Below are 16,859 nucleotides of genomic sequence, written 5' to 3'. Positions count from 1 at the left end.
ATTGTTTTTGTGTAGGATGCAACGCGAGCTTGTTGGGAGGGCTCAAAGGTCGTTACTCGGCCCTAAGTGTTTTTTCCACATAAATCGAGTAAATCTCATCCGATTTTGCCAGATTTAGTTTTTTATGGAAGGTAATTGAATACCGAAAAGAACGTGTCGAAAAAAGTTTCAAATTTGGGCCCTTGGACTAAGGCCGCTACTCGGCCCTAAGTGTTTTTTGTACATAGATCGAGTAAATCTCATCCGATTTTGCTAGATTTTGTTTCATTTGAGAGATAATTGAATGCCGAATAGAAGATGGCAAAAAAAGTTTCAAATTTGGGCCTTTGGACTAAGGCCGGTACTCGGCCCTAAGTGTTTTTTGCTCATAAATCGAGTAAATCTCATCCGATTTTGCTAGATTTAGTTTTTTATGGAAGGTAATTGAATACCGAAAAGAACGTGGCGAAAAAAGTTTCAAATTTGGGCCCTTGGACTAGGGCCGCTACTCGGCCCTAAGTGTTTTTTGCACATAAATCGAGTAAATCTTATCCGATTTTGCTAGATTTAGTTTTTTATGGAAGGTAATTGAATACCGAAAAGAACGTGGCGAAAAAAGTTTCAAATTTGGGCCCTTGGACTAAGGCCGCTACTCGGCCCTAAGTGTTTTTTGCACATAATCGAGTAAATCTTATCCGATTTTGCTAGATTTAGTTTTTTATGGAAGGTAATTGAATACCGAAAAGAACGTGGCGAAAAAAGTTTCAAATTTGGGCCCTTGGACTAAGGCCGCTACTCGACCCTAAGTGTTTTTTGCACATAAATCGAGTAAATCTCATCCGATTTTGCTAGTTTTTGTTTCATTTGAGAGATAATTGAATACCCAATAGAAAATAATATCGTAAATTGTTGGTTTTATTTGAGAGGTACTTCGTACGGGCTTTCGTAATTGCGCTATGCGCAATTTTAAAAATGAACACTTTCAGTAAATTTGACCATGCCCAACTTGACTTGCATTTTGGTAACAGACGCATTAGAGGGTTGTAGACGTATTAGGGTTCCGGGCGTATTACGGCTACGGACGTATTATGGTTACGAACGAAATAGGATTACGGGTCGTACGGGGCTAAGTCGCAGCAAACGCTCCGACTGTTCTGATGCCTTGTTTTACTTTCGCTTCCCGTTTGGGAACCGAAAATTACAATTTTCGTAGTTCGTGTGATGAAATAGTCATTTGCCTTCGGCGCGGGCAGCAACTCTCGCACACGGTTGAATTTCTTTACTTTCGTCCCTTGTGATCCAAATAACTATTTCATGCTTCGGGGCCGAAAATGAGGGCAATTTTTCGAATTTTCTCGGGTTTCCGGCCCTCTGCATGAAAACTCACATGTGCACCTGTTTGGGACGGCCTACAATCCGCGAAATTGCCTAAAATTAATCGTCCAAAACAGGTACACAAATGACTATTACGTATCTGTTGTGGACGGTATATTTTAGGCAATTTCGCGAGTTGTAGCCCGAACGAAGTGAGGGCGACAAGCGAAAGTGCCTAAAATAAACCGTCCACAACAGATGCGTATACAACTTTTCATGCCGAGGGCCCAAATTACGAGAAAAATTCCGTAATTTTTGCCGAAGGCATGAAAATTGAAATAAGGCGTGCGCCAGTGCCCTTGTGAATTGAATGAATTGTTAGTTATTTGTTAATTTTTGTGTGTGTTATTGTTGTGATGGCTAAATAATTAAATTTTTCATATACCCCCGCATTTTCTGGCTAAATGCCTTCATATTTCCAAAGTATATAAACACTGAAGGTAATGCAAATCCGCAGTTACACAAAGATCCAAACTTTCAGGTGAATTTTAGCTCCATCATGTTGCACACTTATTGAATTCGTTTGCGTCAGGTTGCATCTAGTGGTGAATTTGGTACGATTTAGCGGGGTTATGTTGCACACATACACAATTTGTTTGGGTCAAGTTGTATTTAGTGGTGAATTGGATGGATTTAGGGCCGTCATGTTGCACAAGTCTAAGTTAGACAACATACGAAAATGAATTCACCTGAAAGTTTGGATCCGTAATTTCTCTGATCCGCTGAGGGTCTGCATTACCTTCAGTGTTTATATACTTTGAACACTCAGTGTTTATATACTTTGCATATTTCAACATTTGGTTCCGCTATTTGCGATAAGTATCAACTTTCGATGTTGGTATCAAAAAAAAAATAGTATGAACGACTCGTGGCAAAAGTAAAAAAATTCAACCTGTGCGATAGAGGCCCTTGCCTTCGGCGCGGGCATCAACTCTCGCACACGGTTGAATTTTTTTACTTTCGCCCCTTGTCATTCAATGTACTATTGGTAAGTTGAAATCGTCATATAAAATTTTCCAAACCTAGTTGGCGCTATAGGAAAATTTTGATTCCACCGCCTTCGTGATCAACTCGAAAGTGTCTTAACATGTTCTTTCAGAACCTTCTCCTGTAATAGTACATTACGTACAAAGCCGAGCGATGCAACCACGCAATTCCAAATAACAATACCGAAACTATTATGTAGTATTACTACAGCTACTGTCATACACGGAGATCGAGTTTCTCGAACTTTCGTGATTATCAATTGCAGATAATTCGAGAAATATCATTTTACAAAATTTTATCGCCAGAAAAGGCAGTTCTTATCATCTTTTCTTAATCCGTTTAGTGCAATCAATTTTTAATTTGTAGAGGCCAAAAAAGCATTTCAGAGATTAGCAGAGATTTGATGATAGATGGCGTTGATTCCGACTTGCCGGACACATCTGGGTAAAAATTGATACAATTGAACGATATGCGACAAATAGAAATCAACAAAATTTCACATTCGGAAGAAAAAAATTAAAATTTTTTCAACTCAGCTCATTTTAACAAAATAAACTCCTGATTACAAAACAGAAGCAATGCAATCTGTTATCAACTCTCTGATTTTTAGAGCTCCTCACGAATGATTGAAAACTGAGTACTGAAACGGGACAGTGTATCAAACAAATTTTACCACTGCAATCTGGAAGATTTTTTAACACAAAAATAACACTCTATTTGGTAGCTGCCATCCGAAGCACTTTTTCTTGAAGCGCGTTGATTTGTAGCGATTGGTATACAGTGTACGTCAGCATATCAAGCATGAGTGGTACTCTAAATAGGGTACTGAAACTTGACTATGTGTTAAACAACTATGAAAAGCCATTTAATACAAAATAGTACTAAATTTGGCAGCTGTAGTCACAGTCGATATTCAAACAAGTTCCAATGAAAAAACTTTGTTTTCAGATGTGCGTCGGACTATCTTTTTCGAGGAAGCTGTTCAGGTGCACTTAGTATTTAAAATTTAATTTTAAAGTCCTTCCAGATCCAACATTTTTAAAATGCACAAATGTCAAGCCCATTTTTCAAATAAAACTTGATATTTGGAAAAATAAACTATTATTTTCGACCTTCAACAAGTCAGACATCAGACAAGAATACATTTTTCTCTAAATGCAAAATTGTAATGTCCCCATCGATATATCTTTATGAGAATGCTGCAATACCAGTAATCGCTCGACCCAATATCAGTGCGTGAATATCATGCGTTCCTGAAATTAGTTAAATTTTCACTGAAATGGAAATCTATTTTTTTTACTTTACTCACCCTCGTACGTGTTGACCGATTCCAAATTCATGACGTGGCGAATGATATGATATTCATCGGAAATCCCGTTACCTCCGAGCATGTCTCTAGCAACTCTGGCAATTTCCAATGATTTACCGGCGTTGTTCCGTTTCAGCAGCGATATCATCTCCGGAGCTAATCTGGACGTTTAACATTTGAGTCTACCATTCGATTGAAATGGCCGCAGTTTAAAAGGAAAATTACTTGTGTTCATCCTTCAACCGTCCTGCTTGTATGCATCCCAGGGTACCCAAGCCGATTTCAGTGACCATGTCGGCTAATTTCTTTTGAATCAATTGATTGGCAGCGAGAGGACGATTGAATTGCTTGCGGTCTAGGGTATATTGCCTGGCAATAGTAAGACACGCTTCGGCTGCTCCAAGAGCACCCCATGCAATGCCTGTGCAGCAAACATAATACAATTTTCACTATTTCCTATGCATTACGAAAAGGAAAATACTTTACCGTATCGAGCATTGTTCAGACATGTAAACGGCCCCTTGAGACCTTCGACTTTTGGCAGAAGATTCTCTTCTGGTACTCGTAAATCATCCATTAGTATCATGCCGGTTGTTGACGCACGCAACGAAAATTTTCCTTCAATTTTCGGTGTTGCCAATCCTTTAGCACTAATCGAACGGTCAACGATGAATCCTCGAATTTTGTTATCTTCACAATTCGCCCATACGATGAGTACATCGGCTAGTGGTGAATTTGTGATCCATGTCTTGCTCCCGGACAAAATATATGATTTTGATGCAGCATCGTATTTGGCCTTCGTTTCCATTGAACCGGGGTCACTGCCTGAAACGGCATTTTATCCATCAAACGTAAATACTAAGAGAACTTTTTTATTTCATACCGTGATTTGGTTCCGTTAAACCGAAACACCCAATCAGTTCTCCTTTTGCTGTTCTCATAAATTTGTAAATTTCAGTTGGAGGTTTTAGTGAATCGTATACAAGCGGGTCATACCTAACCTAGGCAGATACTTGTTCCTTTGCTGATCATTTCCAAAGTCATAAATTGCGCCCATTGCCAGTGAACTTTGTACTGATAGAGCCGATCTATAACCTGAGTCGACTCGTTCAATTTCACGTGTCAGCAACCCATATGCCACACTTGAAACACCTGCGCATCCATAATTTTTTAATGTGCAACCCAGTGCACCAAGCTCACCAAGCTCGGTCATAATTGTCTTGTCAAAAACTGTAAAGAATTGATAAATTGGTAAAATTTTCAACGAGCCTAGAGAAGAAAGTTGGAAACGAAAGCGTATCAAGTGCTTAGCAAATCAACGGAAAATTCTTTCATTTCTGAATTATACCTTCATTTCTATTGCCATTGATAACTCGAGGCATTAACTTCTCCTGACAGTATGTACGAAACGTATCTCTAATTGATATTTCATCTTCGGTCAATAGTGACTCTAACTGTAATGGATCTTCCCAGTTGAATATCTCTGTAAAGATTTATGGTTGATTAAACGACGAAAGCAAGCAAACAATTCGAATGTGAATTTCTTATCGCTTCTCTATTATATAATCGGGTGTGATGCTGTTAAAGATTATGTTACATTTCCAGCCACTTAACTCATCGCACACTTACGCTTTGAAGACGATTTCGAAGCTAAGGCTACACAGTGGATGGAAACAACGAAAATTTGGCATTATTTTCAGCTTAAATAAGTACCGTGTTGTGATTATCTTACACCTCGACCAAAACGATTGCGAAGAATGGAACAACTGTCCCACAGTTTTAGAAGTTCTTAGCGACAACATCACAAAAAATACACAATGCACACAACACGTATGGTATATACACTGAAGGAAGATATTTACATTACTGATACCAATGAATTGTTGCGCTGATAAAATCCACTTTAGTTTTTGCTCTAAATTAAAGACTTTAATTGTTCTACGCATGCGAACCTCTCCACATTAGGAATTTGATTTGTTTTTGTGTATTTCACGTCGTAAACAGCTGATGGAACTACAATATGGAATAGATCTTCATTCATGGGTTATGTCATGGCACTCTAGCTCCAAGCGTTAAAACAAGAATTAGAGATGTCACACTTGGAGTATATTTTAGACGAAATGGTGAAGCAAAAGTAAACTGCCCTATAACGAAATTCTTCTAAAAGACTTTACGATAAGTTTAAGAGGCACCGGTACTTAGCTAAAATTGTAGCCTACATTTGTGTGCCTCGTATTTTATTTTGGATGATATCTTTTCATCAGAATCCTTTTAAATAAAAATTAATTTTGGTTGTAGTCGTTTAACCGGCTCTAAAAAACGTAAGCAGTTTTCTCAGGGCTGGTCAAATTACTACAACCAAGTTTAATTTTTATTTAAAGCTACTACATTCTGGCCATTCTTTGGTAGATGACAATTCCATTCGACAATCAATATATATTTGTTCAGACAGCCAAGCAGCCCTAAAAGCACTTAAGTCGTACACGCAAAGTTCTGCCCTGTCGTTAGAATGCTGGCACCTAGTGAACCAAATAGCGCAGGTAAACAATTTAAAGCTAGTATGGGTTCCAGCACACTCGGGCTTCGAGGGTAACGAAAAAGCTGATACGCTAGCCAAGGCGGCAGCTTTGAGCAAGACATATGGTCCGGAACCCATAACTAGCGTACCGCCGTCGATAGCTGAACGACAGATACTTTCCTTAAGAGAAAAGAAATTCAGAGAACACTGGGCTAATATCAGATCATGTCGACAGTCCAAACATTGCATACGCATCAGCAGGATCAACACCAAGTACTTAATTAATGTCAGTCGTACGAGGTTAAAATTATACACTGGAGTGATCACTGGACACTACGGCTTCAACAAACACCTCACCACTATAGGCAAACGTTCTGATCCGAGCTGTGACCAATGCGGTTACCATACTGACACAGCTGAGCATTTTCTGTGTGACTGCCCTGCCTACATCCTAAACAGGATGAAGCATCTGGGCAACTACACCATTAAATACCAGTCCATCAAACATTTGCTACCCAAGGACGTCCTGAACTTCATCGTTAGTTCAGGTAGATTCCAGGAATCAGCATAGAACCGTAACAAATCATCGATAGTAGCACAATAGGCCCAACGGAGGCCTCCGTGCGCGATTTAACTCACAGTAGTTAATCAGCTATCTCCTTAATAATAATAATACTACATTCGTGGTCGTTATTGCGGTCGTACATTTTTGAAAAAGGATTCTGGTTGAAAGATATCATCGAAAGTAAACTAAAATCCAGTATTTAAAAAACGCCCAAATGTATACTTTGTAGTTACCATTGTGTTAAAGAGTGGCAGTTTAATTTGCAATCGGCATTTGTTCACCTGAACATATTGCTTTTCGAGATGATAATGAAATTCTTAATCAATTTTACGTGATACGGCAACGCAAAGTTTTCGACACTTGTGTCCTTCCAGTGCTCACTTATGGAGCGGAAACGTTAACTTTAACGAAAGCATCCGAAGAAAATTGAGAGTGACACAAAGAGCCATGGAACGGAGTATGCTTGGAATAACACTCAGAGACAGAATGACGAATCAATGGATTCGACAACAAACCAGGGTCGTTGATGTCATGGAAAGAATAGCATCTCTGAAATGGAGCTGGGCGGGACATATTGCAAGAAGGACAGACGAACGTTGGACCAAAAAGATCATGAACTGGCGACCATATAAAAGACGAGCTATAGGTAGACCACCAGAGAGATGGACAATCGGAATTAAGAATATTGCAGGTACAAACTGGCAGCAAATGGCAATGGATCGTACGAAATGGAAAGAAGTTGGAGAGGCATACATCCAGCAGTGGATAGAAACAGGCTGAAAAAGAAGAAGAAGAAGGCAATGTAAATGGTGCTCCGCTCATATGAAATATGTATTTACGTTGTATATTCACGTAAAGAACTGTACGTACGAGGTTCCAATTTGAAAACTCGGACGTAATGTACTATTGTCTAGTACATATTCTGAGTCGCAAGGCTACTTTTCTTGTAAAGACGTCAACAAAGTCTTTATGAGGGATCCTTCGGATTCTTCTCAAACCGATTCACGCCGTAAGTGCTGTCGAAATTCAAAATGGAAAGTGCGGAGGTCTTTCTAACGTAGCGTCATTTTCATACAAGGCGTTGAAATGTACTTTTCATCGAATCGTTCACCTAAAATTCAAATTTTAGGCACACTTAGAGCTCGTTCAGGAACGATTTTTTCTTCACTGAGTTTCGTTCAGTTAACGATGACAGGTGTAACTGTGAGGTTAGATTTCTCACGATGTATTTTGGTCGTGAAATGTTACCCAAATGTCATGAAACTTCGGTGAAGTGAATTTACAATGGATGTGTTGTGGTCTGCGGATATAAATCATTTCGATTTCTGTGGACCATTTGATGATACGATATGCCAGCGTCGACAGTTCAAGAACAGAGATTTTCCGATGTCAAATCGATCTGACACCGACCTAACAGAACTTTTTCATAGAACGGATTTACATATAAACGGATGTTGTGCTAAAAGTAATCCTGTACGAGCTGGGGGCTGCAAGTAACCACAGTACAGACAGTATATTGCTGTCGAGTACATCAGAACCACCAAGTTTCATGTTGCCGGCGAATGTGTTCGAAACGGAAGGGGAGCGTATTTGGGAAATCTTGGATACGCGCAATTATATACGAACAAGATATCTTCTCGTCGACTATTTGGATCATGCACTGGAAATGTTGCTCGGCTTTTTTCAGACGGGGAATAAGTACAGTTGGCCCGGTCTCATCGATCCGAAAGATTATTGGGACGCAATGACAGCGTGTCGGTACAGTGAAGGAAGTGAAGATCATGCCCAGGAAACCATTCAATACTATTACGAGGCATATGAGGAGACGCCTGATGCAATTCAGATGATCAAAGAAATGGTCGAACTGGATGGTCGATCTTAGAAAAGCGCACTGTAGACTGTGCGAAAATATTTTTTTCTGACTTTTCATTGCGTCGAATGAATTCTGAATGAGTGATGTTCGTCATGGTCAAATAAATTTCTAAGAAACAAAGTAGTTCTGTTGTCAGTTGTTTTTGGCACCTCCTTCCTCTTCATTTTGTATATAAGTTCCGTTCCCCTCCACTTTCGTTCTAGTAAGTTGGTCCGTTAAGGCAAGTTAAGGACGCAAGTGAGTATCACTGTAAAGTTGAGGTCCTCCACATTCATAATAAATAATAATTTAATCAAATAATTGCATTAGTGAGGTGGAGGTCACAGCCCTCGTCAAAGTTCACCTACGTTCCATCGATTCTGAGAAATTTTTCGGAGGTCATTCGGCCGTTTGTCATACAATTTTTTGAAATTAATATTTTCCCCGAGAATACTCGACCTCAGCTTTCCAACGAACCCATACACGCTCGTATCCTCGCCACCTTACGGAAATGAAATCCGGACTACGAAACCCCATTTTTCGACTTTTTCGGAAGATAAAAAAAAAATCTTAGACTTGTTTTGGGGCCTAGGCACCAAGGCCTAACTAGACATATATAAAGAAGTCCCAGAAAAAATAGCGCCGATTTCGGTCAGTCGAAATTCAAAAGAATGTGGGAATGTAAACATAAACAGAAAATTAACTCGTAACTTTCACTAACGTATCTGAACGGCAAACGTCAGACAACTGTTAGTGTAACATTAAACGAATCGTCAAATCTTCACTGAGTGAAGAAAAAATCGTTCCTGAACGAGCTCTTACGGCGTGAATTACAATTTTCGAAGTATTCTAACGTTTGAAATAACCCGCCATTCCCCCGCTCAAATTCACGAGGTAATAGATTTTCAATGTTGCGTGTCAGTTTAGTTGGTTTAGTTCGTTTTGTCGCTTTAGTTGGTTCAGTTTCAGTTGGCTTCGTTGGCTTGCGTATATTTTTTGTGTTTCAATCATCTACTACATTCTTTTGCAATTTAACGTGACAGCCGTGACAGTTTTTGTTGCTAGAGTTTTGTTTGTAAGAAAAGGCCGGGTAATCGTATGATACCATGGCTGCCGGTCCGATCGCGGAAAGAAATCAAGGTAAATAAAAGATAAAACCGGAACTGGCCTCAAAAGCATTCGGTTCCAGTGCCTTTTTTTCGTAAATTCAGGGCACTTACGTTTCATACGTCACGTAGCCTTACTTCTACAATGAAAACGTTTCCCATCATCTAACTAGTAAAAATTTCGTAATTTTCCAGACGCCACAATTTACGTGGGAGGGTTAGACGATAAAGTGTCTGAGTCCTTATTATGGGAGCTGTTTGTTCAAGGTGGACCTGTGGGTACGTTAAAACAAGTGTGTGTGTGTGTGTGTTTGTTTGTGGAATTTTCTAATCGATTCTACTATTGTACAGTTAACGTTCATATGCCCAAAGATCGGGTGACGCAAATGCATCAAGGCTATGGTTTCGTAGAATTTCTCAGCGAAGAAGATGCGGACTATGCCATAAAAATAATGAACATGATCAAACTGTACGGCAAGCCAATTCGTGTCAACAAGGCTTCGGCTCATCAGAAAAATCTGGATGTTGGTGCGAACATTTTCATTGGCAATTTGGATCCAGAAGTCGATGAAAAGCTACTGTACGACACATTTTCTGCATTTGGTGTGATATTACAAACACCGAAAATTATGCGAGATCCGGAAACGGGCAATTCAAAAGGTTTTGCATTCATCAACTTTGCCAGCTTCGAAGCATCCGACGCTGCTATGGATGCAATGAATGGACAGTATTTGTGCAATCGACCGATTTCTGTTTCGTACGCCTTCAAAAAGGACTCGAAAGGTGAACGACATGGCTCTGCCGCTGAACGATTATTGGCGGCACAAAATCCTCTTTCTACATCTGATCGTCCACATCAATTGTTTGCTGACGCACCAGTTCCAATGATGTCAATGCCAATGGGCCACGGTCAAATGGGACAAATGATGCCACCGCCGCCACCTTTAATGGTAAAATTGATTTTGTTCCGTATTTCAGACAAATTTGTGAAAAAAAACACTTTCGTTTATCTTACAATTTACAGGCACCAACAGTTCCGCCAATTCCACCATCATCATCAATACCACCGCCACCTTTGCCGCCGATGCCACCACAACCACCTCTTCCACCCATTCTTCCACAACGCGGATCCATGCCTCAACCACCTTGGCAAAATTTCGGGCAGAACATGCCTGGACCTCCAAGACCGCCACCACCAAATTGGAGACCGCCTCCACCAGGATTTAATCCTGGATTTGGACCAAGGCCACCGCCTCCCGGAAATAATTTTCCTGGCTACAATGAACAATTCAATTACTGAATGTTCGTTTTGGACTTCTATCGAATAAATTTACTTGACCATCGATGCAAATAAAGTTTTTTTTTAATGAATACATTAGCGCTTTACACTGATTACCCACGTAGGAAAAATGTGGCCTGAGATGAAAAAAATGGAGATTTTGGAAGCCTGTTTCTGATTACCGTAATCAGATTACGAAACAACTACAACAAATTGTGAGTATACGTAGCTGGTATACGGTCTGATTGGATTTTTTATTTATGGCTTTTTATTCGCAATGTATTTCAACGTTTTTTTTTTGAAGTCGAGGGTCTCTTACACACCACAGACAAAATATTATTTTTAACTTATGCTTAAAAACTTTTTAGCGAATTTGACTACAGAATTTGCATCCAGCTCGTGCTGGAAACATCTATTCTGTCTATATTACGGAACAAGGAATTGTTTTTTTCATAAATTACTCCCATCTCACTACGCCTCCGATATTATTCAAGTACGATATCAACCTCAAAAATTGTATTTTTCGTCGATTAAAAAAAAAAAAGATTGAAAATCGTTGAAGAGTTACTCAAGTTATCAACAAGGAAAAAAATCTGTGCATAATTACGAAATTGACCACCATTCATCATCAATTAAACGAGCCATCAGAACAGTCGGAGCGTTTGCTGCGACTGAGCCCCGTACAAACCCGTATATCTATTGCGTTCGTGACCCTAGTGCGTCTGTCACCCTACTTTGACCGTAAGCCTATTGCGCCGGTTAATGTAGTTAAAGTAAAATTATTATGTAATATGTACATCTTACAAATTGCGCATAGCGCAATTACGAAGCCCCGTACGACGTTCCTTTCAAATGAAACAAAAATTTCAAATCGCCCTAAAATTTTATTTTTTTGAAGGGCCTAGTATCGGCCTCAGTCCGAGGACCCAAATTTAAATTTTTTTCCAACTACATTCTATTCGGCCTTTGATTACCTTCCAAATGAAACAAAAATTACGAAAAACGGATGAAATTTGCTCGAGTTATATGTAAAATACACATAGGGCCCTAGTAGTGGCCTTAGTCCAAGGACCCAAATTTAATTTTTTTTCAACAACATTCTATTCGGCCTTTGATTACCTTCCAAATGAAACAAAAATTACGAAAAACGAATGAAATTTGCTCGAGTTATATGTAAAATACACATAGGGCCCTAGTATCGGCCTCAGTCCGAGGACCCAAATTTTTTTTTAACCACATTCTATTCGGCCTTTGATTACCTCCCAAATGAAACAAAAATTACGAAAAACGGATGAAATTTGCTCGAGTTATATGTAAAATACACATAGGGCCCTAGTAGTGGCCTTAGTCCAAGGACCCAAATTTAATTTTTTTTCAACAACATTCTATTCGGCCTTTGATTACCTTCCAAATGAAACAAAAATTACGAAAAACGGATGAAATATACTCGAGTTATATGTGAAATACACATAGGGCCCTAGTAGCGGCCTTAGGCCAAGGACCCAAATTTAATTTTTTTTCAACAACATTCTATTCGGCATTCGATTACCTTCCAAATCAAACAAAAATTACGAAAAACGAATGAAATTTACTCGAGTTCTATGTAAAATACACATAGGGCCCTAGTAGCATTTCACTTCTAAGGCCCTAACTCACGGTCCACTCACCCGATTTTAAAAAACTTTTTTTTCCTGGATTGGTATTGACAATACCTATCATTTGCCGTGTCATTTACATTCGTTTATTTTGCCATAAATATCACCAAAAGACCTTAAATCACTTAGGTGGCCCTAACTCACGAAGGGCCGACCCGAATACGCCCATCTTCGAACTTAGCCTCACTATTTCGACTATCTTTCAGGGAAAAAAAAATTTTTGAAATCGGATTTGATTTACTCAAGATATCGACGTGACAGACGGACAGACGGACAGACAAAATTTTTATTGCAGATTCGTCATCTATGAACATAGGCAAACACTTTGCCCTTACCGTCTGCTTCGAATTACATCAATTACACACGGCATCGTAATCCTATAAGCCCCTTTGTACTTCGTACGGGGCTAAAAATGTTTTGAAAATCAGTTGAAATTTCCTCAATATTCTTCCCAAAACGACTGAGCATATAGTGTTTTACTTTTAGTACAAGTGTGTTGAAAATCTATTGTGTCCCGTCCCACAGATCAACTGAACTAATTTGGACACAAACGATAGCGTACCATGCGTTTATTTTGTTTATTATTTTGCTGTTCACATATTTTTTGAATTCGCCCGGTTTTTGATCGACAATATACATCGAAAAACACCTAAAAGTAAACACCGCACAGTTGACAGAAAGTGTCATCGGTGTCATAGCTTCAAAAAACAAATATTCATTTCGGTCTTATTCGCACAGAACGTTTGTGGTTAGAATACAAAAAGTGACTGTGGTTTTCTTTCGGAACAAAATAGTCTCAATCAATCAATCGAATTTGGAAGTAAATCTTGTCTACCATTTACTTGTAATTCAATTTAAAAAGTCTGAAATGCCTTGCTATAAAGGTAAGTGTGCGAACCATCAGCATGACTGTAATTTTACCAAAAATTATGGAGATGACCCGCTTTATTAAACCGTGCAATCGCATCAAATTGTTTTTTTTTAGTGAAAGTGAAATGGGGACGGGAGAACTTCCCTAATATTGAGGTGAACACCGACGAGGACCCGATATTGTTCAAGGCACAATTGTATGCGCTCACAGGTTTGTGGGAACGTTTCTTTTCATCGCAAAGTTTTTATAAAAAATGGCATTTTCAATAGGCGTTCAACCCGACCGACAGAAAGTCATTTTAAAGGGAATTACGTTAAAGGATGAAGAATGGAATGTGTCCGTTAAAGATGGAGCTGTGATCTTAATGCTCGGCACAAAGGACGAAATGCAAGCGGAACCATCGGAAGAAGAACGTCCGAAATTCATCGAGGATATGAACGAAGCCGAACTGGCTACGGCATTAGAAGTACCAGCTGGATTAACAAATCTCGGCAACACATGCTATATGAACGCTGTTGTGCAATGTTTGAAGTCTGTGCCGGAATTACGGGATTCGTTGAAACGTTACAAAGAAGAGTTTTCCGTGGCATCGTTGGCATCGGCTCAGCCAGCTCAATCAATAACTGCTGCAATGCGTTCGGTTTTCGATCAAATGTCTGGTTCAAATACTGTGACTCCAATATTGTTGCTTCAAACGCTGCATATGACTTTTCCACAATTCGCTCAAACTGGCGAAAATGGAGGTTATCGACAGCAAGTACTGAAACACGGCCAACAGTTTCCTGTATTTTTTATTTTAAAATTTTCTTTTCAGGATGCTAACGAATGTTGGTCTGAGCTGCTGAAAATGTTGCAGCAACAATTGCCTGCTCTCAAAAATAGCTCGGCCGATGGTCCTTCATTCAGGTAAATAATTTTGTTTTTCTAATGTGAACACCCATTGACGTCAGTCTTGCTCGACAGCTCTTTCATCGACCAATATTTCGGTGGCACCTTCGACGTAGAAATGAAATGTATCGAAGCGCCAGATGAACCATCGACATCTAGCAGGGAGAATTTCCTTCAATTAAGTTGTTTCATATCGCAAGAAGTGAAGTACATGCTGAGTGGTCTTAAATCGGTAACATTGAAAACGTGTTTAACGTAAAAAGTTGTGCAGATTTTGTTTCAATTTTCATTTTGAATATTATAGAAAATGCAAGAGCAACTGACCAAAATGTCTGTATCGCTGTCGAGGGACGCTGTTTACACCAAAACGGTAAAATTAAAATTTTGCGTCAGCGCCAACGGGTTACTGACCAGTAATATTGTTTCAGTCGTTGATAAGTCGACTGCCTGCTTATTTGACGGTGAATTTTGTGCGATTTCAATACAAGGGCAAAGAGGGAATCAATGCAAAAGTTCTGAAGGACATTAAATTCCCCATCGACTTCGATGCATTCGATCTGTGTACACCGGCATTGCAAGATAAGTTAACCCCCATGCGGTCCAAATTCAAGGAAGAGGAGGATGCTTATCTGGAACGTCAAACAAATATGAAAGACAATCCTAAGTCCGGAGACAAGAAGCCCAAAACGCATGCACTGCCGTATTTCTTCGAAAGTGGTTGGTGTTGATGTTACAAAACAAAAATTCTTTCAATTTTGATTGAACCATTCGATCAGATCTAGGTAGCAATAATAGTGGTTATTACACGTTACAAGCGGTGCTCACACATCAAGGCAGATCCAGTTCGTCTGGCCATTACGTCGGCTGGGTTCGGCAAACGGAAGGTAAATGGATGAAGTTCGACGATGATGTTGTGACTCCGGCTACCGACGAAGAAATATTGCGATTGTCGGGAGGTGGCGATTGGCATTGTGCATACGTGCTGTTGTATGGGCCGAGAATTTTGGAGGTGCCCGTTGAAGATGAAAAAATGGAGGAGTGATGATGGTGAGAATAGCAAGGCTATTTCTGTGGATTTTTTTTACTATTAAAAACTGTGAATGATTGTTGTTTTTGAATTAAAAACAAAATCGAGCTGCAGACTGTTTTCGGATCATCCACAATTTTCAGATATTTTTCATTTTGTTTTCTACCGCTGAGATAAAATAAAAACAAAAATAGAAAGGCGAGACGTTGTTTTCCTTCAAGCGAATGTTTGCTGCATGTGGACGCTGACTTCTTCTAAGGCGAATGGTATGCGAATGATTGCTTTTAATCAGGAAACATTATATTTTTAGAACCGTGTGACAGAATTAGCTCATTTGCTCACATTTCTCCGTTATTGTCGTAGTAATTGTTATTCGCAGGAAATTGACAAGTATTCCTTTAGTATTTACTGTAATTACTCTCTTATCTCCTCAATTCTTTGACTCATATTTTCACTGTTTGTAGCAAAACTTATTTTAACACCGAATATGCGCATAGTTCTCCAAAATAATTAATTACAATCTGATTCTTTAAACAATTTAACCGATTTCTGGGATACAATTGGAAATTCCAGATCATACGGACTGTTCTATTGTTTCAATTTTTTTTTTTTTTTTTTTTTTTAAATAAGGTAAAAACAAAATAAAATGATCGAATCTGGTTTTTGACAATTGAAATTCAATTGTCAAAAAGCAGACTAGATCATTTTATTTTGTAAAATTTTATTTTGTAATGTGGATCAAGACTGATAATATTAATTTTAATTTTATTTAATAACGGTCACAACTAACTCACACCTTACGTCACCTTGCGAGTTCAAACTTATATAAAATAATCTCTTTGGTAAGAGCTACAAAATACATATTAAAAGTCCTTATTTAGATTGAGAATATTTTTCACATCCTAACTATGATAATGATTTTTTATATCGATAGAATTTGATAGATTTTCCTTCTAAGGCCTCTGACATGATTTGCGAATAAGTTCGTTTTCGTTTTCTTCTTAATCATCACGTTGATATTCACTGCTGAATGTTGGCTCCCTTTTTTGTTTTCCATTCTGAACGATCCATTACCATTTACTGCAGGCGTCCCACTAAATTTTGCCTTGTCCGAAATTCGGACATTTCGGACAATTCATAAAAATTTCGGACATTTTCTGCAAAAATTTCGGACATTTTTTTTCTAATTTTCACTAAAGTTACGCATTAGAAAAAGTCTGTAAGTCATTTAAGTCCATTCCACCAACAAATTCTAAGGCTTTATATGAGATGAGAGAGATGATATTTTTTTTAAAAGTATACTTTGACATGACCTGTAGCTGTAAAGATTATAAACCTGAATAGAGGGCTTGAAACCTTCACGAAAAGATAGTGTTAAAGATGTAGGTTAACTAATGCATGTCGCGGAAGAATAATATCTGACATGTTTCTGAGGTAAGGGTTTGTAAT

General features: G+C 38.8%; 3 protein-coding genes across 3 annotated transcripts; 2 read left to right on the top strand and 1 right to left on the bottom strand.

Moving 5' to 3' along the window:
- Positions 1 to 3,517: 3,517 nt before the first annotated feature.
- On the bottom strand, positions 3,518 to 5,646 carry LOC119082243 (glutaryl-CoA dehydrogenase, mitochondrial). The gene is made up of 9 exons (XM_037191707.1): positions 5,382 to 5,646; positions 5,279 to 5,305; positions 4,998 to 5,132; positions 4,646 to 4,879; positions 4,533 to 4,580; positions 4,136 to 4,474; positions 3,875 to 4,070; positions 3,650 to 3,810; positions 3,518 to 3,593 (listed from the first exon to the last, which is right to left on the bottom strand). The coding sequence occupies exons 1-9, from the start codon at positions 5,593 to 5,595 to the stop codon at positions 3,529 to 3,531; spliced, it is 1,419 nt and encodes a 472-aa protein (XP_037047602.1). The 5' UTR covers positions 5,596 to 5,646; the 3' UTR covers positions 3,518 to 3,528.
- Positions 5,647 to 9,585: 3,939 nt separating this feature from the next.
- LOC119082244 (splicing factor 3B subunit 4) lies at positions 9,586 to 11,039 on the top strand. The gene is made up of 4 exons (XM_037191708.1): positions 9,586 to 9,724; positions 9,886 to 9,969; positions 10,042 to 10,640; positions 10,715 to 11,039. The coding sequence occupies exons 1-4, from the start codon at positions 9,691 to 9,693 to the stop codon at positions 10,988 to 10,990; spliced, it is 993 nt and encodes a 330-aa protein (XP_037047603.1). The 5' UTR covers positions 9,586 to 9,690; the 3' UTR covers positions 10,991 to 11,039.
- Positions 11,040 to 13,337: 2,298 nt separating this feature from the next.
- Positions 13,338 to 15,610, top strand: LOC119082242 (ubiquitin carboxyl-terminal hydrolase 14). Its single transcript, XM_037191705.1, has 8 exons — positions 13,338 to 13,508; positions 13,610 to 13,705; positions 13,765 to 14,252; positions 14,310 to 14,401; positions 14,459 to 14,615; positions 14,688 to 14,753; positions 14,812 to 15,100; positions 15,160 to 15,610. Exons 1-8 carry the CDS (start codon positions 13,493 to 13,495, stop codon positions 15,423 to 15,425), a joined length of 1,470 nt encoding a protein of 489 aa, XP_037047600.1. The 5' UTR covers positions 13,338 to 13,492; the 3' UTR covers positions 15,426 to 15,610.
- Positions 15,611 to 16,859: the final 1,249 nt, after the last annotated feature.

Source organism: Bradysia coprophila, unplaced genomic scaffold (assembly GCF_014529535.1).
Source record: "Bradysia coprophila strain Holo2 unplaced genomic scaffold, BU_Bcop_v1 contig_400, whole genome shotgun sequence".
In the NCBI taxonomy this organism is placed as follows: Eukaryota; Metazoa; Arthropoda; class Insecta; order Diptera; family Sciaridae; genus Bradysia; species Bradysia coprophila.
This window is presented reverse-complemented; position numbering and strand designations above follow the sequence as displayed.